General features: G+C 51.2%; 1 protein-coding gene across 5 annotated transcripts; it reads right to left on the bottom strand.

Annotated features, from left to right (window-relative positions):
• Positions 1-35: 35 nt before the first annotated feature.
• Positions 36-10,585, bottom strand: BTBD18 (BTB domain containing 18). 5 transcript variants are annotated; one of them, XM_065591303.1, is made up of 4 exons: positions 10,419-10,585; positions 9,785-9,917; positions 6,231-6,467; positions 36-3,579 (listed from the first exon to the last, which is right to left on the bottom strand). In XM_065591303.1, the coding sequence occupies exons 3-4, from the start codon at positions 6,355-6,357 to the stop codon at positions 1,520-1,522; spliced, it is 2,187 nt and encodes a 728-aa protein (XP_065447375.1). In that variant the 5' UTR covers positions 6,358-6,467; positions 9,785-9,917; positions 10,419-10,585; the 3' UTR covers positions 36-1,519. The 5 variants fall into 5 exon arrangements, with proteins under 5 accessions (XP_065447375.1, XP_065447376.1, XP_065447377.1 ...); XM_065591304.1 differs by having other exon boundaries at positions 6,231-6,397; positions 10,384-10,583; XM_065591305.1 differs by having other exon boundaries at positions 6,231-6,397; positions 10,415-10,583.
• Positions 10,586-19,228: the final 8,643 nt, after the last annotated feature.

Below are 19,228 nucleotides of genomic sequence, written 5' to 3'. Positions count from 1 at the left end.
TCCATGTAACAGAGGGCAAATCCAGCAGAACGAACAAGAGGCAAATACAACCATTTATTTCAAACAAGCCCCACCCTCTCACGCTCCAGGCTCTCCTTGCTATCCCGTCTTCTCCATTGCTAAAGGGGCCGCTGCAGCAGGTGGTCAGTCCCTGCAATGAGAGAAGTGGAGGGAGCATGGCACAAAGCCCACATGCTTCCTGGAGGGGGGGATGAAAATACATGCTGATGTTAAGGGTAACAGATGTTCTCATTAGGACAGTGACGCGTGAAGATGAGCACTAAGTAACTATGGAGCTGGTGGTCTTTGTCAGTGGAGGGATACATGTGCTGTGGGAAGCAGCAGGGAAGAAAGGGGAGCTGGGTCATAACAGGAGAACCTCAACTCTGGAGGAGATGCACAACAGGTCAATGGGGCAGCAACGTGATCATGGGAAATGAGGGACAGTGGCTTGTGCTATGGCATTGCCAGGCAGGAGTGGAGTTTGCGCCTGAGATAGCCGTGACTCCAGGTAGGTAGGCTGGTACCACTGCTGGCCAATTATTTTGCAAAACTAGAATCCTGGCTGCAGCCTTAGGAGCTCCTAATAGTGCTTCACCAGCATCTGTGGCCTGTGTCCCCATGGCCAGGCTTAGAAAGGTTAAGATGTTTACGTACATAAATGTAGAGGAAAAAACTTAAGCTAAATGCACAACAGGGGCAGGAAAGAAATTAGGCAAGGCCTATCCTGGGTGCCAGCACTGGGAGGTGGGAGTGTGAGCTGAGAGCACTGTTAGCATCACCTTTAAAGAGACTCTACAACACACAGGGGTGCGGACTACCACCCCCAATGGATACTTCCACCGTTTGATCCATGTTGGGCCCATTCATTCCCTTCTCTCGCTGCACCCACACAACTGCCTTGTACCTCAACAAAATGTCCGTGGGTCTGAAAGTGGCTGTGACAGCAGGAAAAGCGGCTTCACCGTGTGCAGCCCCTCAGCCCTCTGTCCCAGCACAGGTGGAGGCGGGGGGGGGGGCTCCAGATGACTGGGAAGGGCTGTTCTCTTTCCACCCCTTGCCAGCCTCCTCCCCTCAGCAGAACTGAAGCAGTGGTAAGATGATTCAACCACAGAGGTCAGCAGAGCGCCAACAAAGTAGTAGGTAACACTGGGGCCACCCCGTTCTCAGTCCTAGTGCGTCAAGTGACTAGTGCATTTCTTGTTTAAATCCCAGTGCCATCCCTGTGTATGGCTCAGCCCCCTCCCAGAATTAACAGGGGGGGGGGGGAGATGCTGCACCTCCATCCTGGCTTCAACCCAGCTGTGCCCTCCAACTGATCCCTGTCCCCCCCTTGCAGAGCGGTGGGAGAGCTCTTCCCACTATCAGGCTCCGCAGAGCTCCCCACTCCAACAACCTGATTCATTTTGTTACTAGCAGCGTCCCATAGTCAGTCTCAGCTATGACAGCTACACCTCGGTGGCCGGCTGGCTGTGATGGCTCCCGTAAGCCAGACTCCCTCCCCCTCTGCTAGAGACCACTAGTTCAGAACGTCCACCTCTTCATCAGACTCCGAGGAGGGGTCAGGCCTGACGCAGGTGCTGCCAGCAGGTACCAGAGCCTCCTCAGCGCCGGCCATGATGTCAATCTCGTCGCCCTCCGGACTGTCCGGGGGCTGATGGTCCAAAGGGCCATGCTTTGGGCGGCTTCGGGGCAGCCCCCAGGGTGCCTGAAACTGGGACCCTGTCTCCATCCCAGCAGCCTGGGTGGTGCAGAGTCCCTGCCCTTTCCCCGCGCTGCCTTCCGCAGGAACACGGGGCAGTGGGCCCGACGGAGCCTCCCTGCTGCCAGCTGCCAGCTGCGGATGCTGAAGAGTCTGGGGGCTGGCAGGTGCCAGGGGCACTGGGCTGCATGAGGTGGGATGGTGACCGCTGGAGAGAGCCCTCCTGGGTGCAAGATGGCCACCTGCAGGCTGCCCCGGGGGATCCCCATCTGCAGTGCTAAGGGCGGAGTGACCACCCCCCACCTCCCATCCTGGCAGGGGGCCCTTCCCTGGGTCGTCCCACTCTGGCCACAACTGCACCTCGGGGGGATGCCACGCCTCGCCTGCTGCAGCAGCACCCACGGGTGTTGTATTTGGCCCACGTGAGGGGCCCATGGAAGGGGCACAGCCTGCTGTCCCTCCTGGCCCAGCAGTGCCCAGACCCTCCACACCACTGCCTGATAGCAGCAGGTCCAGCATCTGCTCCAGCGGGGCTGAGTCCCCAAACTCCTCACTCTCACTCAAGGGCTCCAATGCCGCCATGTCCAGCTCGTAAGTGTCCCTGCAGCCTCCTCTCCCATCTGAGGGCCCCTGTTCTACCATCGCCTGCTCAGGAAGCGGCACAGCCTCCAGCCTTCCAGCCAGCAGCTCAGTGGAGCTGGCTGCCCGCGTCTCTGGCAGCTCTGGCCAGCGCGTAAAGTTGTGCGGTCCGGAGCTGGGCGGGGAAGCCACACGGGAGGTGCTTGTCTCTCCCACGGTCACTGGGGCTCCTTGGGGCTCCCTGGCTGGTGGCTCTTGTACCACCTCCCAGCAACTCCTGTTGACGACCTTCCTGAGCTTCACACTACCCACATGCCCCTCCCCTGGGGTAGTGTCTGAGCCAGAAGCCGATGTACTGGAGCTTCGCTTCCTGTTGCTGGTCTTTGGAGGCACAGGGAGGCTCCCAGCATGGCAAGAGGGGCTGGCCTGCTCTAGCCCACCTGCTTCATCCCAGCCTGGGGTCTTCTGCCGCCAGAGGCGCCGGATGGAGGTGGGGGTCTTGCCGGGTGCTTCAGTGGGGGGTGCCTTTGTGGCACAGGCATTGTGGGGAGGCGGCAGTTTCGGGCAGCTGAGTTTGATCTTCCTTGGCAGCGGTGAGCAGTCTGTGGTGCAACCCTCGCTGGGAAAGGCCTGCTCAGCGCTCCTCTCGCCCGGTGACCCTTCGGCCTTGCCCAGGGGGCTCCCCACACCGAGGCTCCTGTCTAAGCCCAAGGAGCGGCTCTGGGTTCTCACGTTCCCAGTCTCCACAGGAGCCACCGCACCCTGCATCCCTGGCTGGGCTCCCCCGTTCTGAGGTACTACAGCCGCCCAATACTTGGCGCTCTCCGCCTGACAGGCGGTGCTGCTGGCACGTACCCCACCATCACCCGGGGGCTTTGCCGTACGTTGCTTGCCTGCCACCAGGGGGTGGAATGTCCGTGGGGTGGTGGGAGCCGGCGGACAGGCCTGCGGCACGACACTAGCAGAGATAGGAGCCAAGCTGGGCGGCTGTAGGCACTTGCGGTTCAAGCGCCGACCCAGCACCTGTTTCACCAGCTTCCCACCCTCCAGCTGCAGCGACTCCAGTTCTGCTACTTGGAACTGCCGGGCGGCAGCCAGGATATCCCGGGCCTCCTCCCGGGACACTTCCATCTCCGAGGTGTATAGGAAATCCACCAGCTTCCGCAGAGTCCCGATCTTCAGACCCCGCAGCTCCAGCACCACTTTGCACCCTTTGGAGGGCATTTGCCTCTCCAGGCACTCCATGAAGAAGGGACTGCAGGCGGAGAGAATGCAGCAGTGAGCCGGTACAGCCTCTCCTGCAAACAAAGGAGTGGACCATCAGTGTCATAGGTTAGCTGGGCTCTGCTACTGCATTAGCGATTACTACCCTGTTCCAACCCCTTTAACAATGGTGCTTTATTGGGTTTGGGTTGGCCTGCTCTGTGCTGCTCCAGTCCCCAAATCCTCTCAAGAACCCTGCTGTGTGTGGGACTCGGCTCCTCTCTATTCGGTATTAATAAACCTCACTTATGCAAAAGGGCAGTTCACATTTTAACTACCCCAAAGCCCTAGTATCGCCAACCCACAACAATTCAAAAATCAGGCGTTGGACCCCGCCCCAAAAATCATGAAATTGGCTTAAAATCGTTATTTTTATTTGCCTTCTGATTTCAGAACCTTTCGGGGGTCCTTGCTTCACCTTTTCAAGCTTTCTTCCACAAGCACAAGGAAGCTAGAACCACACTTTAAAAAAAAAATTAAAGCAAAGATTTTCTTCCTCTCTTCCAATTCCCGCAGCCGGGGCTATAAGAAAAGCACCAAATATTGCAAGACTCGTGATAAAAATCACATGAGTTGGCAACTCTTCATTACGGTTCCTGAGGCAGCTCTAACTCAGCCTGCTTATGCTGGGATTTGGTTTCATTCTTGTCTGAGGAGAGATCATATCTCCATGGCCCCCTCTCCAGCCTTTCTCCCCCGCCCCCGGCAAAGGATGCCACTCCCCGAGTCACTTCTTAGTAGCAAAGACCGTGCTTCCATTTCATACCAGGCAGAGGGTTAATTCAAGTGGATGCTTTTATTTCTGAGGTCCCTTCCACTGCTCCAGTTAACTGCATCGACAGCCAAATAAAACTAACAAACCCCACTCAAAATAAAATTAAGTTGTCTGCTTCCTTTAAAAAAACAAGCCACCCACACTTTTCTCCGTATCCCTTTTCTATCCCATGACACATGGTCCCTGAAGAGAAACTACGCAAGGGAGGCACCGTAAGGGTGGGGCTCTGGGGAGAGCATGCATAAGCTACTAGGGAGGCCTGAGTGGTTCAGTCTTGGTCCTGGGGTTGGGGGCAGGAGGAATACTGGATGAGATCGGTGTCCCAGGATTATGCCTAAGATGACAGACCTAGAGTGTCTGGACTCTGCCCAGACCCAGTGGGCTGGAAAGCATGTGGGGTCCAAAGATTTGGGTCCAATCCAGCAGTCTCATGACTATCCACAAAGGGGAGACTCAGACAGACCTGTGTGCCCTGGAGGAGCAGTGATTTTATTGAGAGTGTATCCACTTTTCTGGGTGCCTCTCCTGCTGCCTTGAACCCAGCCAGGACCCCCAACCCAGCCTCTCCCTAGCACTGCTACTCAGGGCAGCTCGGAATACTGTAAGGATGGCCACCTTGGCTGCACCCGTCTTTGGTTCTTTAGGACGTCCAGCCAGGAAGTTGCTCCAAACCCTCCCCTCCAGAAGGGGCGGAGAACCATAGGGGCAGGTACAATGCTGCCAGAGTTTTCAGTATTTCAGACTTCAACCAGGATGTTATCTTAAAGGAGGGATTTTATTTTTCATTTAATTTCCTCTTTCAAAAACCACCTAAGAAAGAGGACATTGAGCACTGGCACATCAAAGCAAATGTTATTTCAGCGAGGGACTGACAGGCATGTCTCTAGCTACAGAACAGCTGGTTTATGTGTCTCTGGAGTTCCATTCGGACACAGCCAAAGCTACCAGCTAGCAAGAAATAAAAGCTTCCTTACACACAGAAACAAACAATATACAGTATGAGCAAGACAGTGAGATGCATGGCCATGTTCCCCAAACACACACACTCTCTCGTGTCCATAACTAGAGTCCTGGGTCTTGGTTCACACTCTGTGTGCACCATCTGCTAAAAGTAAGATTCTGAAACAAAGGGCCAGGGAAGCATATGGAAACCTCACTAATTCGAAGGATGCCACTCCCAAGACACTTCTTCTTAGCAGCAAAGACAGTACTTCCAATGAATATTAAAAAAATTAACTTTGCAGAGCAGCGGGACCTTGCTTATAGATGCAATGAGATAGGAGGCTATTGCTTGAAACTTCCCCTCATCCAATGAAAGTTTAAACAGAATAACAAGACACTTACAAAATATTAGTGAGACAGTCACCCCCACGCTTAACAAATCAGGAAGCTTCAAGATTAGTTTGATTAATGAGTCAGAGACTTTCACAGACCAAAATATGCTCAAGTTGTCAGCTGAACATGAAGCAGCTGAGGGCAAAGTTCATATAAAATGGTCTCACAATGCTCCAATCAAGGATGTACACTTAATTTCCATATGTCTGCTGACAGATAGCTGGCACCATGTAGGAAGGCTGCTATTTTGCAAAATTTGCTCTTTGGAAGTACTTCCACTTTTGTGCAGACCTTTTTCTACTTATGATTCCCAAACATCATCAAGCCCATCAATGCCGCCTATCACACAAGGCCGCATCAGTATCACGGTCCCCAGTGATACAACAGCCACTGCAAACAGCAAAGCTAAGGGCCGAGCATACGTATAGTGCCCTTTATGTTAAAATGTAACTACATACTCATGTATAATTAATATTCTCTGGAAATGTACATCAAATCACATCATTAGGGGCACGGGCAAGGTGACAATTCAGCAGATACAAGAAAGGTGGGTACCAATCCTCTCTTTCAGGTTACCTTCTGCCTGCAGGATGACATCACAGAATACATCTGCCCTCTGCTGGCGATGGAGCTGCAGGAACGCCATGCGCAGGAGGCGGGAGTTCCGATAGAGAATCTTAGAACCGGCCACAGGGGAGCACATGTCAGCAGAGCCTCCCGCTCGTTACCAGACACCAGATTCCCTGCAAACGGAACACAGTCCTGGGAACGCAGTCGGCTCTACCTAGCAGAGCTCCCTTGGTGGATTTGGTACTATAAAGGGGAAAGACTGGAGGCAGGAAGTGAGCCTATGCAAGCTTCTGCCAAACCATCTCCCCCTGGAAGGGCAGTGACTGTTATAAACTATTTTATTCCTGGCTCAATGATAAATTGGGAGGGAGTCAGTGACGAGCCACAAGGATGATTAAGGGATTGGAAAAATACACCTTAGAGTGAATGACTCAAGGAGCAAAATCTATTTATCTTACCAAAGAGAAGGTTTAAGGGTGATTTGATCACAGGTTATGAGAACTACCTGGGGACCAAAAATCTGATAATTGAGGGCTCTTCAATCTAGCAAAGATCTGATAAGTTCCAATGGTTGGAAGTTGATGCTAGCCAAATTCAGACTGGAAATAAGGTGGACAATTTTAACAGTGAGGGTAATTAACCACTGGTACAACTTACTATGCCTTGTGATGGATTCTCTACCACTGGCAATTTTTCATTCAAGATGGGATGTTTTTCTAAAAGATCTGTTTTGGTTCAAACAGGAATTAATTCAGGGAAATTCTCTGGCCTGTGTTATACAGGAGCTCAGACCAGATTGTCACAATGGTCCCTGCTAGCCTTGGGATCTATGTATTATCCATGTGCTACTTTCCCTGAGGTAATGTTGATATATTTAACTAGCAGGGGGCACGGAGCAGAGACTCTCACAGAAAAGAGTATTGAATGGTACTGAAATATGATATTTTTTCCATAATTCAGTACACAGCCTGTCACCTCTGGGTCACTGGCCCCCACCCAGCCAGCTCAGGGGATTGGGGAAACAGATAGGGAGTCAGTCACCAATGGGCACTGGTTCCAATCCGGCTCAGGGTTGGGGGAACTGGATAGCTCAGACTGCCACGTGGAGTCTCTCACCCCCCTTCAGTGAGGAAGTGGATGACTTGGCTTGGGGAATTAGCGAATGGGATAGAGAACTTCCTCTCTAGAGCGGATTCCAAACCAGCCACAGGTTGGGGCAGGGAACAGCTGGCTTCAGAGCATCAGGGAATGGGACAGGCAGAACGGCTCCACCATTGCAATGCTCAATTGTCTCAATAGACTGGCAAGTAGGATATGGACCTTTCCCTATATGGCCTCATCTACACTCCGAATTGCAGGCAATTCTCCCCCCATTTGTCTAACGCCACCGCTGCTCCACCGGCCCTAGCAATGGTGGGAGCACTACGGTCAGCCACCATCATGACTCTGTTCTGAAGGAAGTCAGATGACTCAGGGGTAAAAACGCAAGCAGGTCTACAATAATGTCCCTGCTGCTGCCACCGCTGCTTGTCAACAGTGCAGATACAGCCTAGGCCATGAGGACAGAGGAGACCCAGTTCAAATCCCTGCTTTACCACACACACCTGGTGTGACCTTGGGTAAATCACTTAGCTTTTCTGTGCATCAGTTCCCCATCGATACAATGGGGACAACTGCGCTGCCCAGCTTCACATGGGTGTTGTGAGAACAAATACATTAAAGGTGCTCAGATACGAGAGTGATGGAGTCTGTGTAATTAACTAAGGCCTTGACTACAAGGGAAAGTTTTCTGCTGTATCCTAAGGTGTGAATTTAAACCAGCATAGTTATACCAATTATATAATTACAACTGATGCACACCTGGGCACTTTAAGGGCTGCTCTACAGTTTTTGTACATGGCAGGGGTGTTTTTTTTTAACTGGCAGCGTTATACCGAGACAATACCTAGCGTGGATGGAGTTCTCCCTGCATAGCTTATTCCCTTTCCCATACAGGAACAGCTAGAAGCACTTTTATACTGGTATACTAATAGGTAGTCTTATACAGGGCTTTTCGTCAGTAGATCTCAAAGGAGGTCAGTATCATTAACCCCATTTTACAGATGGGGAAACAGACATGGAGGGGTGAAGCGACTTGCCCAAGGTCACCCAGCAGGCTAGTGGCAGAACCAGGAATAGAATCCAGATTTCTCAAGTTTCAGTCCAATGCTCTATCCACTAGGCATAAATGCAGCCACACAAGGGCTCTGTATCGCTTTAACTATACCAGTATTGTTAAACTGATACTTGTGTGTGTGGACAATGGCTTATTCTGGGGCGAGGGTGGCCTTTGTTCAGTTTAGCTTATGTTGTTCAGGAAGGTGTTCCTGCTTAAACAACAACAACAAAAAAGTCACTTTTATACAGGAATAAGAGTCTACACAGGGCACATCATCGATATAACTGTATTAGTATAACTGGCAAGACTTTCCCACATAGACAAGCCCTGGATAGATAGATATTGTAGGCAGGGCGAACCACTATAAGCATCCATTTTTGCTGGTTCAGCTTTCCCTGGTCTCAAAACAGGGATAAGCTCTACCCATACAAACTATCTGCCCATCGCAGCAATATCTGATTGCTTCACAATCTTTATTGTATTCAGCCTCCCAATATACCTGTGAGGTTATCCCATTGTACAGATGGGAAACTGAGGCTGAGGCTACACCTAAAAACTTAGGTAGACCTAGCTATGTCGCTCAGAGACATCAAAAATTCACACCCCTGAGATATAGTTAAGCCAATTTAAGAATTTTTCCATCAACCTACCTACCGCCTCTTGAGGAGGTGCATTTACTACAGCAGGGATCGGCAACCTTTCAGAAGGGGTGTGCATAGACTTCATTTACTCACTCTAATTTAAGGTTTCACGTGCCAGTAATATATTTTAACATTTTTAGAAGGTCTCTTTCTATAAGTCTATAATAGAAAACTAAACTATTGGTGTACGTAAAGTAAATAAGGTTTTTAAAATGTTTAAGAAGCTTCATTTAAAATTAAATTAAAATGCAGAGCCCCCCGGACCGGTGGCCAGGACCCGGGCAGCGTGAGTGCCACCAAAAATCAGCTCACGTGCCGCCTTTGGCACGCGTGCCATAGGTTGCCTACCGATGTACTACAGTGATGAAAAACCCCTTCTGTTGCTGTAGTAAGCATCTACACTGCTGCGGTATCGCTTGTAGTGTAAACAAAGCCTAAGTCACTTGCCCAAGGTCACACAGGGGGGTTGTGGCTAATCAGGGAATTCAACCTGGGTCTCCTGAGTGTCCTAACCACTAGAGCATCCTTCCTCTCATGGCTTTACCAGTGCAGCTACCCCCATGTCTATAATTGGAGCAAATCTCTAACTAGTCCTAAGCTCCCCTCACATTTTAGTGTCAGACACCTTCAGTGCTGAGATGTAATTAGACACTGGTTTGTTACCACCAACCCCTGCTTGTTTTCTTTCAGGGATAAATTGCCCCACCCAGATCCCCACCCCCTTTCTGCTGCTGAGGAAGGGAGCAACAGTAATGGGGTACCTGTTATTTAGGTTAATGGAGTGTGCACAGGGATGTTGGAAAGCTGGGGGCTGCCAAACACTAGGAATCTTAGGAGCCACCCGGGTGTGGTGACAGCATTGAGGATGGGAGCCAGTCAGAGACGGGACAGGTGCTGCCAAGACACAGATAAGAAACATGGATGTTTCAGCATAAGAGGCAAAAGGATCCCGATATTCTTTTGGCCACAGACCCCTCCCTCCCCTCTCCAAATACACAACACGTTGTTCAGAGAGTTGCAACCCATGCAAGGGGCTTCCCCTCACAACCATTCCCTGCTACTCCAAAAAGATCCACATTCCTTCTCCATTCCAGTACACCACCCAGCTCCTGCATTGAAGGGGGTCCATTCCCTCTTCATGATTAGCCCACACACGCTAAGGGAGCTCAATTCCCCCCACAGCTGCCTCTCATACACAAGGGAGGACTCCATTCCCCCATAGTCGCCCCTCACACACATACTAAGGAGAGCTCCATTTCCCCTCACATACTAAGGGGGGGGCTCCCTTCCCCCCCGTCCCCCCCACTAAGGGGGGGCTTCAATTCCCTCCCCCAACTGAGACATGTTCTATTCTCTGCACCCCAATCATCTGCCTCCTGAACGGTGCCCACCGACCCCACTCTGCAGCACTCCTTTACTGCTACTGCTGCAAACGCCAGCTCCTGCAACACTCAGCACGAGCCCCTCCCTAGCGCCTGCACGCGCGCCACGCCTCCGATGGAACCTTCCCCGGGAAGGGACGTGGCTCCTCCCCCCCCGCCGAGCCCAGTAACAGCCCTTTCATTGGCCAGACCCTCCGGCCAATCACAGTGGAGGAGGTGTTTTGGCGGGAGGAGTTCGAAGGGAGCCGTTGCCCCTGAGGAGAATGGCGGGTGGGGGGGGGAGTTTGCTGGATCTCAGACCAGTGAGCCGGGGAACTCCAGGCCCCACCCAGATCCCAGCCCCTGCCAGTCAGTGCCCACCCTGGCCACCAAAACCACATGTCCCCAGCCCCCTGAAGCCAAATGGGGACTCCCTGCTCCAGGCCAGCCCCAACCCACCAGAGCTTGGGTGTTTCACTTAAAGACCCAGCTCCTGGAGTCCCGTGATTTTTTCAAGACTCTCAGTTCACATTTCATTTCTAGCCCTTACGATTGTGCACAAATGCTCGAAAATGTGACACCCACTTGCAAGGGCTCAGACATCTAAAAGCAGAGAAAATGAACCCAAACTGTGTGGATTTAAGATCTACAACTCAGGATTTTTAGGCCAATCTTATGATTTTGGAGACCCTGACTTATGGCGTTTGAACGCTTGGGGCTTATGACGCTGCAGACCCAGAGCCCAGTCACTGGCCCTGGCCAGTCAGCGCCCACCCTGGCCACCACCACCATGCCAATAGCACCAGGGGGATCCCTGACCCGTCCCAATCACTGGGCCTGCCTGGCAGTGTCCACCCTGGCCATCACCGCCATGTCAATAGCACAAGGGGGATCCCTGAGCCATCCCAATCACTGGGCCTGTCAGGTTCACACCCTCTGGGACACCTGGCATTGGTCACTGTCAGTAGACAGGATACTGGGCTGGATGGACCTTTGGTCTGACCCAATATGGCCATTCTTATGTTCTTATGCCTGCCTGGCAGCGCCCACTCTGGCCATCACCACCATGTCAATAGCACAATCAAGCACATGGGGAATTCCTTGCCCCTGTCCCAAAACTTAATTGCTGGACCTGTTCCATCAGTGCCCATACAGAAGGAGCACAACATTCCCCTTACAGACCCGCAGCACTTGCTGAGCATGGCTCTATTTGTGACTCTGACAAGATGTGTCACTGAGTTGCCAGGCGTCTGATTTTCGACTGGAACAACCGGTCAAAAAGGGACCCTGGTGGCTCCGGTCAGCAGTGCTGACCGGGCTGTTAAAAGTCCTGGAAGTGGCCAGCATGTCTGGCCCCTAGGCACAGGGGCGGCCAGGAAGCTCCGTGCATTGCCCCCACCTTGAACGCCAGCTCCGCAGCGCCCATTGGCCGGGAACCACAGCCAATGGGAGCAGGGCCGGTGCAAGGATATTTTGTGCACTAGGCAAAACTTCCACCTTGTGCCCCCCGTCCCCCTTCTCTCCCCCCGGAGCATCGCCTAGTGGTTACACCGGCCCTGAATGGGAGCTGTGGGGGTGGCGCCTGTGGGTGCAGGAAGCATGCACTGCACTGAGCCCCCTGGCCCCTCTGCCTAGGGGCAGACATGCTAGCCGCTTCCAGGAGCAGTGTGGAGCCAGGGCAGGTAGGGAGCCTGCCTTGGCCCAATTGCACCACTGACCGGGAGCTGCCTGAGGAAAGCGCCGCCCAGCCAGAGCCCGCACCCTGAATCCCCTCCCACACCTCAACCCCTACCCCAGCCCTGAGTCCCCTCACGCACCCAAACTCCCTCCCAGAGCCTGCACCCCTTCCTATACCCCAGCTCCCTGCTTCAGCCCAGAGCCCCCTCCTGCACCCTGAACCTCACATTTCTGGCCTGACCCCAGAGCCCACACCCCCAGCTGGAGCCATCACCTCCTCCCACACCCCAAACCTCTGCCCCAGGCCAGTGAAAGTGAGTGGGGGGGTGGAATAAGTGGGGGGGGACTCAGAGAAGGGGTGGGGCAGGGGCATTGCAGCGGGGCAGGGCAAAGGTGTTTGGTTTTGCGCAATTAGAAAGTTGGCAACCCTATGGGTCAGGAACCTCGAGCTGGGTCCTCCCACTGCTTGACTCTGGGCCCATTTCTCACTCCAGGTCGGCGGGGGAGAGAGAGGAAACATGGCTTTAAGATTTAAACCACATTTGCACCTCCCAGTATTCTGGGCTTCTCCAGCCCCCAATATAAATTAGAGTCGCCTCAGGGCTGCTCTGATCCACAGTCAACCTGCCCATGGTCCCCTAGGGACTGTGAACAGCTGAGAATAATGAGACACGAACCAGGACATCACCTGTATTTTCTGGCATAAAGTCATTCCACAAACTATATACCAATGCCTTACACTGGGGTTATTTTCACCTATAAGGCAACAATTATAATGTAGCCCCAAATTAAGTGAGATTGGCTAGTTTTGAGGGAGGGGAAGTCAGGATAGTGTTAAAGGTGACATAGTCGTTATAGCACCGGACTAGAACTCTGAAGACCTCGGTCCCATTTCTGGCTCTGGCATTGCCCTGCTGGGGGACTATGGGCAAATCATGTCCCCTCTATGTGCCTCAGTTTCCCCATCTGCAAAATGGGAATAAAAATATTGCCCTTCTTTGTAAAGCACTTTGAGATCTACTCATGACAAGCACTACAGAAGCGCTAGGTATTAATTGTTATCATTTCACTGCTAAGACACTAGTTCCAGTCTGTCCCAGATTAACTTTCAGCAGGATTTAGCCTCCTATGTGACTTTTGATAGCTTCCTACTATCAAAAGCTATCAGGAGCTTTTGATAGTAGGAAGTAAGAATTAGGCTCCTAAGTCACTTATTATTAATTATTATTAATTATTATTATTATTATACAATGGCTGTAATTAAGATTCCCCTGAATCTTTTCTTATCACTCTATGAAATAAAAATTGTCTCTCTTTGCATGTGTCTAGGTTTAAGAAGTTCTGTTCCAGTGTAACTGCTGAGGGCTGCTAGAATAGATACTCTGTATGCCACCTAGCCCAGTGCTACACTTGGAAACCATTTTGTCGATGGCAATGGACAGCAGACCAGTTATAGCGCTGCATTCACCCATCTTGGGAATGGTCCCAGGGTGAGGCATGATTCATTTCTCTGCTTTGTTTTATATAGCACAGAGCTGCACACTGTTGCCACTCAAGCAGTAGTACTAGACGTCGTAATGAATAATATGGTTAGTCAGGAAAGGGATCGCTAAGAGCCCAATGGAACTGATCTGACACCATCTATTTCCTAGGGCACACCCTTACAATTGGTCCTCCACCTCCAAGCAGCTCGAGTTCCCTCATTTTTGTCTGCATAATGTAGTGGTCAGATCATAATCAGACAGATCATCACAATCAAAATAGAGATTAAAAGCATATATGCATCTTTCTGTGTGCTCCCTGTAGCCACTTAGCACAAATGTTTTGGAGGCCTGAGGCTCTGTAGACTCATGTGCTGACAAAGATGTGCTGTTGTCCACACATGGAGGTTGAAGTTTCTCGGAACCAAAAGTGTAGAGGACATAATTACCAAAGCAGATACCATGCTCTGCATTTCTTCTCATTCATGTTGTTGCTCATCTTCATGGTCCTGTAGGCCAGTGAGCCAGAAGGCCAGGGTTAAAGACTGGAGCCTAGAGTTAGCAGATTGTTCTCATTGCATTAACTCCTTGTAGCCTACAGGGTCACATCTTGGGAAATGCACCTCCTATGTGGCACAGTTCACAAACATTCCTTTTCCTCTGCTTAGATATTCTGTGGCAGTGTAAAGGTGAAAGGCCATGACTGTATTCTTAGCAGCGGTTTTGAGTTATATTGTCCAGACATTCTGTGGGACATGGCACCATGAAGATGACTGTATCACATGAAAAATGTCTACACATCTTATGATGGTTACTAAGACAGGAAGTCCATCAACTGCTGTGAAGAAACAGTAGGAGTACATCTCATGTTACTCTGTTTGTGAAGTGGTCAGGGCTCTAAAGTAGGGTGACCACCCATCCCTAATTGGATGGGACAGTCCCAAAATGTACATTTTAAGGCCTGGTCCTGGGCTGAATGACTCCAGGATGGCATTTGTCCTGGATTCCCTGTGGCGCCACTCCACATCTGCCCAAAGCTCAGGGGCGGTGCCAGCCTCTTCTCAGTAGGGGGTGGTGAGCGCTGAGGTGGGCCTTAGCCCCTCCTCACCACCAGGCCCCGCCCCCTGCTCCTCCTCTTCCCCCCGAGGCCTTGCCCCTGGCCAGGTCAGAAGCCGGAGCCGGGCACTCAGGGAGCCTGGGACACATGGGGAGCTCCAGACCCTCCACCTGCCATGGATGGCAGGCCATGGGGGACAGGGACAGGGGCTGCTCTTGGGCACCCCGCCCAGGGCAGGTGAAGGGTCCAGGGCTCTCCACAGTAGCCTGGTCTCCCTGGGCGGCTATTACCACTGCCCAGCTCTCACTTCCGTCCTGGTCAGGGGGTGGGGCCACAGAGGGGGGCGGGGCTCCTGCATGTATCCCGTTTTTGCATTTTGAAAAGGTGGTCACTCTAATCCCAAGTCAAAAATCCTCCCTGGAATCCCTTCTGGGTAGGTTGGCAGAGTGGGCCACTTTGGAATCAGATTCATTATCATCTTTGTCCCCTGCTGGAAAGTGACTTAGAGCAGCCTCTAAACATGTCAGCTTCACATGTCCCCCTTTTAGGTGACAACAGCCTCCACTGAAAATCCTGGGTGCAAAACAAATGGTGGACCCTTTGGTTGAAGGGGGTCTTTGAAATTTTCAACAATATGCAGTTCTAATTCTCCTTATCCCAAAGCCCGGGGGATAATGCCAGCTAAACAACAGAAGCAATAGTCAAGGTGTGAACTACACCTCCCCTCTCTCTCTTCTATTGTGTTATCTTCCAGGCCTAGAGGGGTTATTAACATTATTATGCAGCCTGAAAAACAATGGCTTGTCTGGAGACAAGACACTTCCTCTCTTTTTTATTGTTTAAACGGTTGTCTTTACTCTCTCTTACAACCTTGATTTTTCCAGCAATGGTCTCTTTGTTCTTTATCACTAGACTCCCCCATCCTGCTGCTGGAGAAGGAAGGAGATTGCAGAAGGAGGGGGCTCCTCAGCCTCTCCATTCTTGGAATATTTCTATTTTTATTTCTCAGCCTCCCTTCCTCTGTTACAAAGGGAAGAGTGAGGGCTGGGGAGGACGGGGATGGGAATCAGACCCATGGGTAGGGGGGCCTGGAAAGAGGAAGAGGAGTTGAATGAAAAAGGGGCTGCATTATAGTGGAGTGGAACAGAAAGGGGAAGAGATTTCTGTCAGTCCTGCAGTCAGTTGGGCATTTGAGCTAAAGGTGTGTGAAAGTTTAATAGAAACTTGAGGGCCCATATAAGCAGCTACTACAATCTGACTGTCAGATTTCAAAGGGTTAGTACAGCCAAGTCTGTGTACTAAGAAAACCGAGGTACAGCAGGAGGTGGCACTGGTAGTTCTGTAGGTGGCACTCTTCCCTCTGAGACTGAGTAGGGTTACCATACGTCCGGATTTTCCCAGACATGTCCGGCTTTTGGGGGCTCAAATCCCCGTCCGGGGGGAAATCCCCAAAAGCCGGGCATGTCCGGGAAAATCGGGAGGGCTCGGCCGGGGTCGGCGGTGCGGGGCCGGGCCGGGGTCGCGGGCATGGTGCCAGGCCGGGAGCCGGGCCGGGCCGGGCGCGCAGTGCCGGGCCGGGGGCCAGGCCGGGCCAGGAGCCGGGGTCGCAGTGCCGGGCCGGGCTGGGCGCGGGGCTGGGCGGGGAGCCAGGCCCGCAGGGCCGGGGAGCCGGGGAGCGGGGCCGGGAGCCGGTCGCGGGGCCGGGGAGCGGGGCCAGGTGCCGGTCGCGGGGCCGGGAGCTGGGGGGTGCGCCGGGCCGCCGGGGGCCGGCACTGCTGGGCGGGCCGGGGGTGGTCGACCGGGGGCCGGGGCCGGCACCCCAGGGCCCAAGCCGACCCAAGCTGGAGCCGCCGGGGGGCCAGCCTGGGCCGCGCCTCCTCCCCCCACACTCCCCTTTACCTGCTTCAGGCTTCCCGCGAATCAAATGTTCGCGGGAAGCAGGGGAGGGGGCGGAGACTTTGGGGAGGGGGCGGAGTTGGGGCGTGGGCGGGGCTGGGGGCGGGGCCGGGGCCCCATGGAGTGTCCTCCATTTGGAGGCACAAAATATGGTAACCCTAAGACTGAGTCAATATTGGCCCTATGCTTCAATACAGAGATTGGGCCTGCTGAGCTGCTGGAAGTGTAGTCTTTCTGGTAAGACATGAAGGTAGTGTTTTTTGTTTTCATTGTTTTTGTGGATACAGACTAACACGGCTACCCCTCTGATACTTGACAAGGTAGTGGTGTTGACTTTGGTGTTCTAGCAAAATTCCAGCTCAGAGTGGCAATGTTGGTCTAGAGTTTAGCAGAGAGGACTGGGAGTCAGGTAACCTGGATTCTATTCCTTAGTCTAGCATTGACTTTTGTGATGCTGCTGGACAGGTCTTTTAACCTCTCTGTGCCACAGTTTCTTTATCTGCAAAATGAAAATAATATTACACACCGTACATCACCTTGAAAGGTGCTACAGAAGTGCAAAGTTATTACTATTATTATTATTATTATTTATTAGTACTTTCATCTTCCTAAATCCCCCCTGCCCTCTTGAGGGGATACAGCATTCTTCTTCACTTCCTGTCCTAAACTGTTATATAGCTTTGCTCTGTTGCCTTGCTCCCTTCCAGAGGTGGCTGCATTTCAGTGGTGATGAATAATGCTATGTAAATATAAAATTTAATTAATTGTTATTAAATAGTATTACTATAAAAAGATGTAAAATTTCCCCATGATACTAACCACATTTCTTCCAACATTTCCAGACTGCAGTGGGATGGTAGTTGTCTGCCATGATGATAGTTCTCTGAAAACATATGCTCAATGTGTTGCGACAGCCAAAAAAGCTAACAGAATATTAGGAACCACTAGGAAAAGGATAGATAATAAGACAGAAAATATCATAATGCCACTATATAAATTCATGGTACGCCCACACCTTGAATACTGCATGCAGTTTTGGTCACCTCATCCCCAAAATAAAGACATATTAGAATTGAAAATGATATATAGAAAGGCAATGAAAATGATTAGGGATATGGAACAGCTTCCCTGTGAAAACAGATTAAAAGACTGGGACTGTTCAGCCTAGAAAAGAGACAGCTAAGGGAGGGATATGTTAGGGACTATACAATTATGAAAGGTAGGGAAAAAGTGGATAGGGAAGTGTTAGTTTCCCCTTCATGTAACATAAGAACTAGGGGCTACTCAATCAAATTAATAGGCAGCAAGTTTAAAACAATCATAAGCAGGGCCAGCTCCAGCTTTTTTGCCGCCCCAAGCAGCAAAGAGAAGAAAAAAAAGAAGCCACGATTGGCAGCACTTCGGCGGCTATTCTACCGCGTCGCTTCATTCTTCGGCAGCAATTTGGTGGCTGGTCCTTCCCTCCGAGAGGGTCTGAGGGACCCGCTGCTGAATTGCTGCCGAAGACCCGGACGTGCCACCCCTTTCCATTAGCCGCCCCAAGCACCTGCTTCCTGCGCTGGTGCCTGGAGCCGGCCCTGATCATAAGGAAGTACTTCACACAACACACAGTCAACCTGTGGAACTTGTTACCAGGGGATGTTGTGAAGGCCAAAAGTATAACTGGGTTCAAAAAAGAATTAAATAAGTTAGGGAGGACAGGTCCACCAATGGCTATTAACCAAGATGGTTAGGAATGCAAGCCCATGCTCTGGGTGTCCCTAAATCTTTGACTACTGGAAGCTGAGACCAGATGGGGATAGATCAGTTGAAATTGCCCTGTTCTGTTCATTCTCTCTGAAGCATCTGCCATGGGCCACTGTCGGAAGACAGGATACTAGGCTAGATAGACCCTTGTCTGACCCAGTGCGGCCATTCTTTTGTTCTTACGATGCTTTAAATGGTGGCACAATCTACTGCTGTAAGAACCAAGGACAGAAAGGGTTACAGTGCTATGCTCTATCTGACTCTGAAAATAAGCTTGAACTGCTCAGAATCCCATTTAGGCAGTGACAGAACACTCTGAAATGATAGAAGGTAGAAATGGAAAAGACCTATAGGTCCCATCCAATCCAAATGCCATCATTGAATTTACTCCTATTGACATAAATGAGTTTTAGATAAGGCTCTGTCTCACAGCCAGTACAGGATTGTTCCCTATAGTACATTTTGTAGGGTTTCGTCCTGACCACTGTTGCGTTAAAGGATAAATACATTCAGATTGTGCCATCTTTTGCTTATGTTCTATAAGGAAGGCCTAAAAAAAAAACCAAAAAAAAAAAAAAACGAGAGGGATCTGCTTTTTCTTTACCTTAGAAATTCTTAAAACCCCAAGACTTCTCTTCCCTATTTTTGCTGGAGGACTCCTGGGAAGAGAATTGGAGTGTGAGCTTCCACATACTGGTAGAAATGGAGCGGGTAGAGGTATGCCAAAACGGTCAGAAAGAATACTGTTCTCCCAACTGTTTGGTGTTTGAATTACGTGACGACAACGACAAACAACCAAACAAACACCAAAGGGCCAGACTCGCAGCTGGTGCAAAGCCATGTGGATCCATTGACTTAAATCAAGCTGATTTAGACACACTGAGAATCAGGCCCAAAGACTTTTAAAATAGTAGGATTGCAAATTATTCTAATTATTTATAGATTCCTGTATTTATTTACACAGCACCTCCAAAGTGTGCTAAGTGC

The sequence above is a fragment of the Chrysemys picta genome, chromosome 4, assembly GCF_011386835.1.
Source record: "Chrysemys picta bellii isolate R12L10 chromosome 4, ASM1138683v2, whole genome shotgun sequence".
Classification (NCBI taxonomy): domain Eukaryota; kingdom Metazoa; phylum Chordata; order Testudines; family Emydidae; genus Chrysemys; species Chrysemys picta.
The sequence above is the reverse complement of the archived record's forward strand: the minus strand, read 5'-3'. Positions and strand labels throughout refer to the sequence as shown.

Bases quoted from the DNA above. Each gene is read 5' to 3' on its own strand.
- BTBD18 (XM_065591303.1), bottom strand. From the start codon at position 6,357: ATGTGCTCCCCTGTGGCCGGTTCTAAGATTCTCTATCGGAACTCCCGC. The intron at 3,580-6,230 runs GTAACCTGAAAG...CTTTGTTTGCAG, and splicing joins TGTCATCCTGCAGGCAGAAG to GAGAGGCTGTACCGGCTCAC.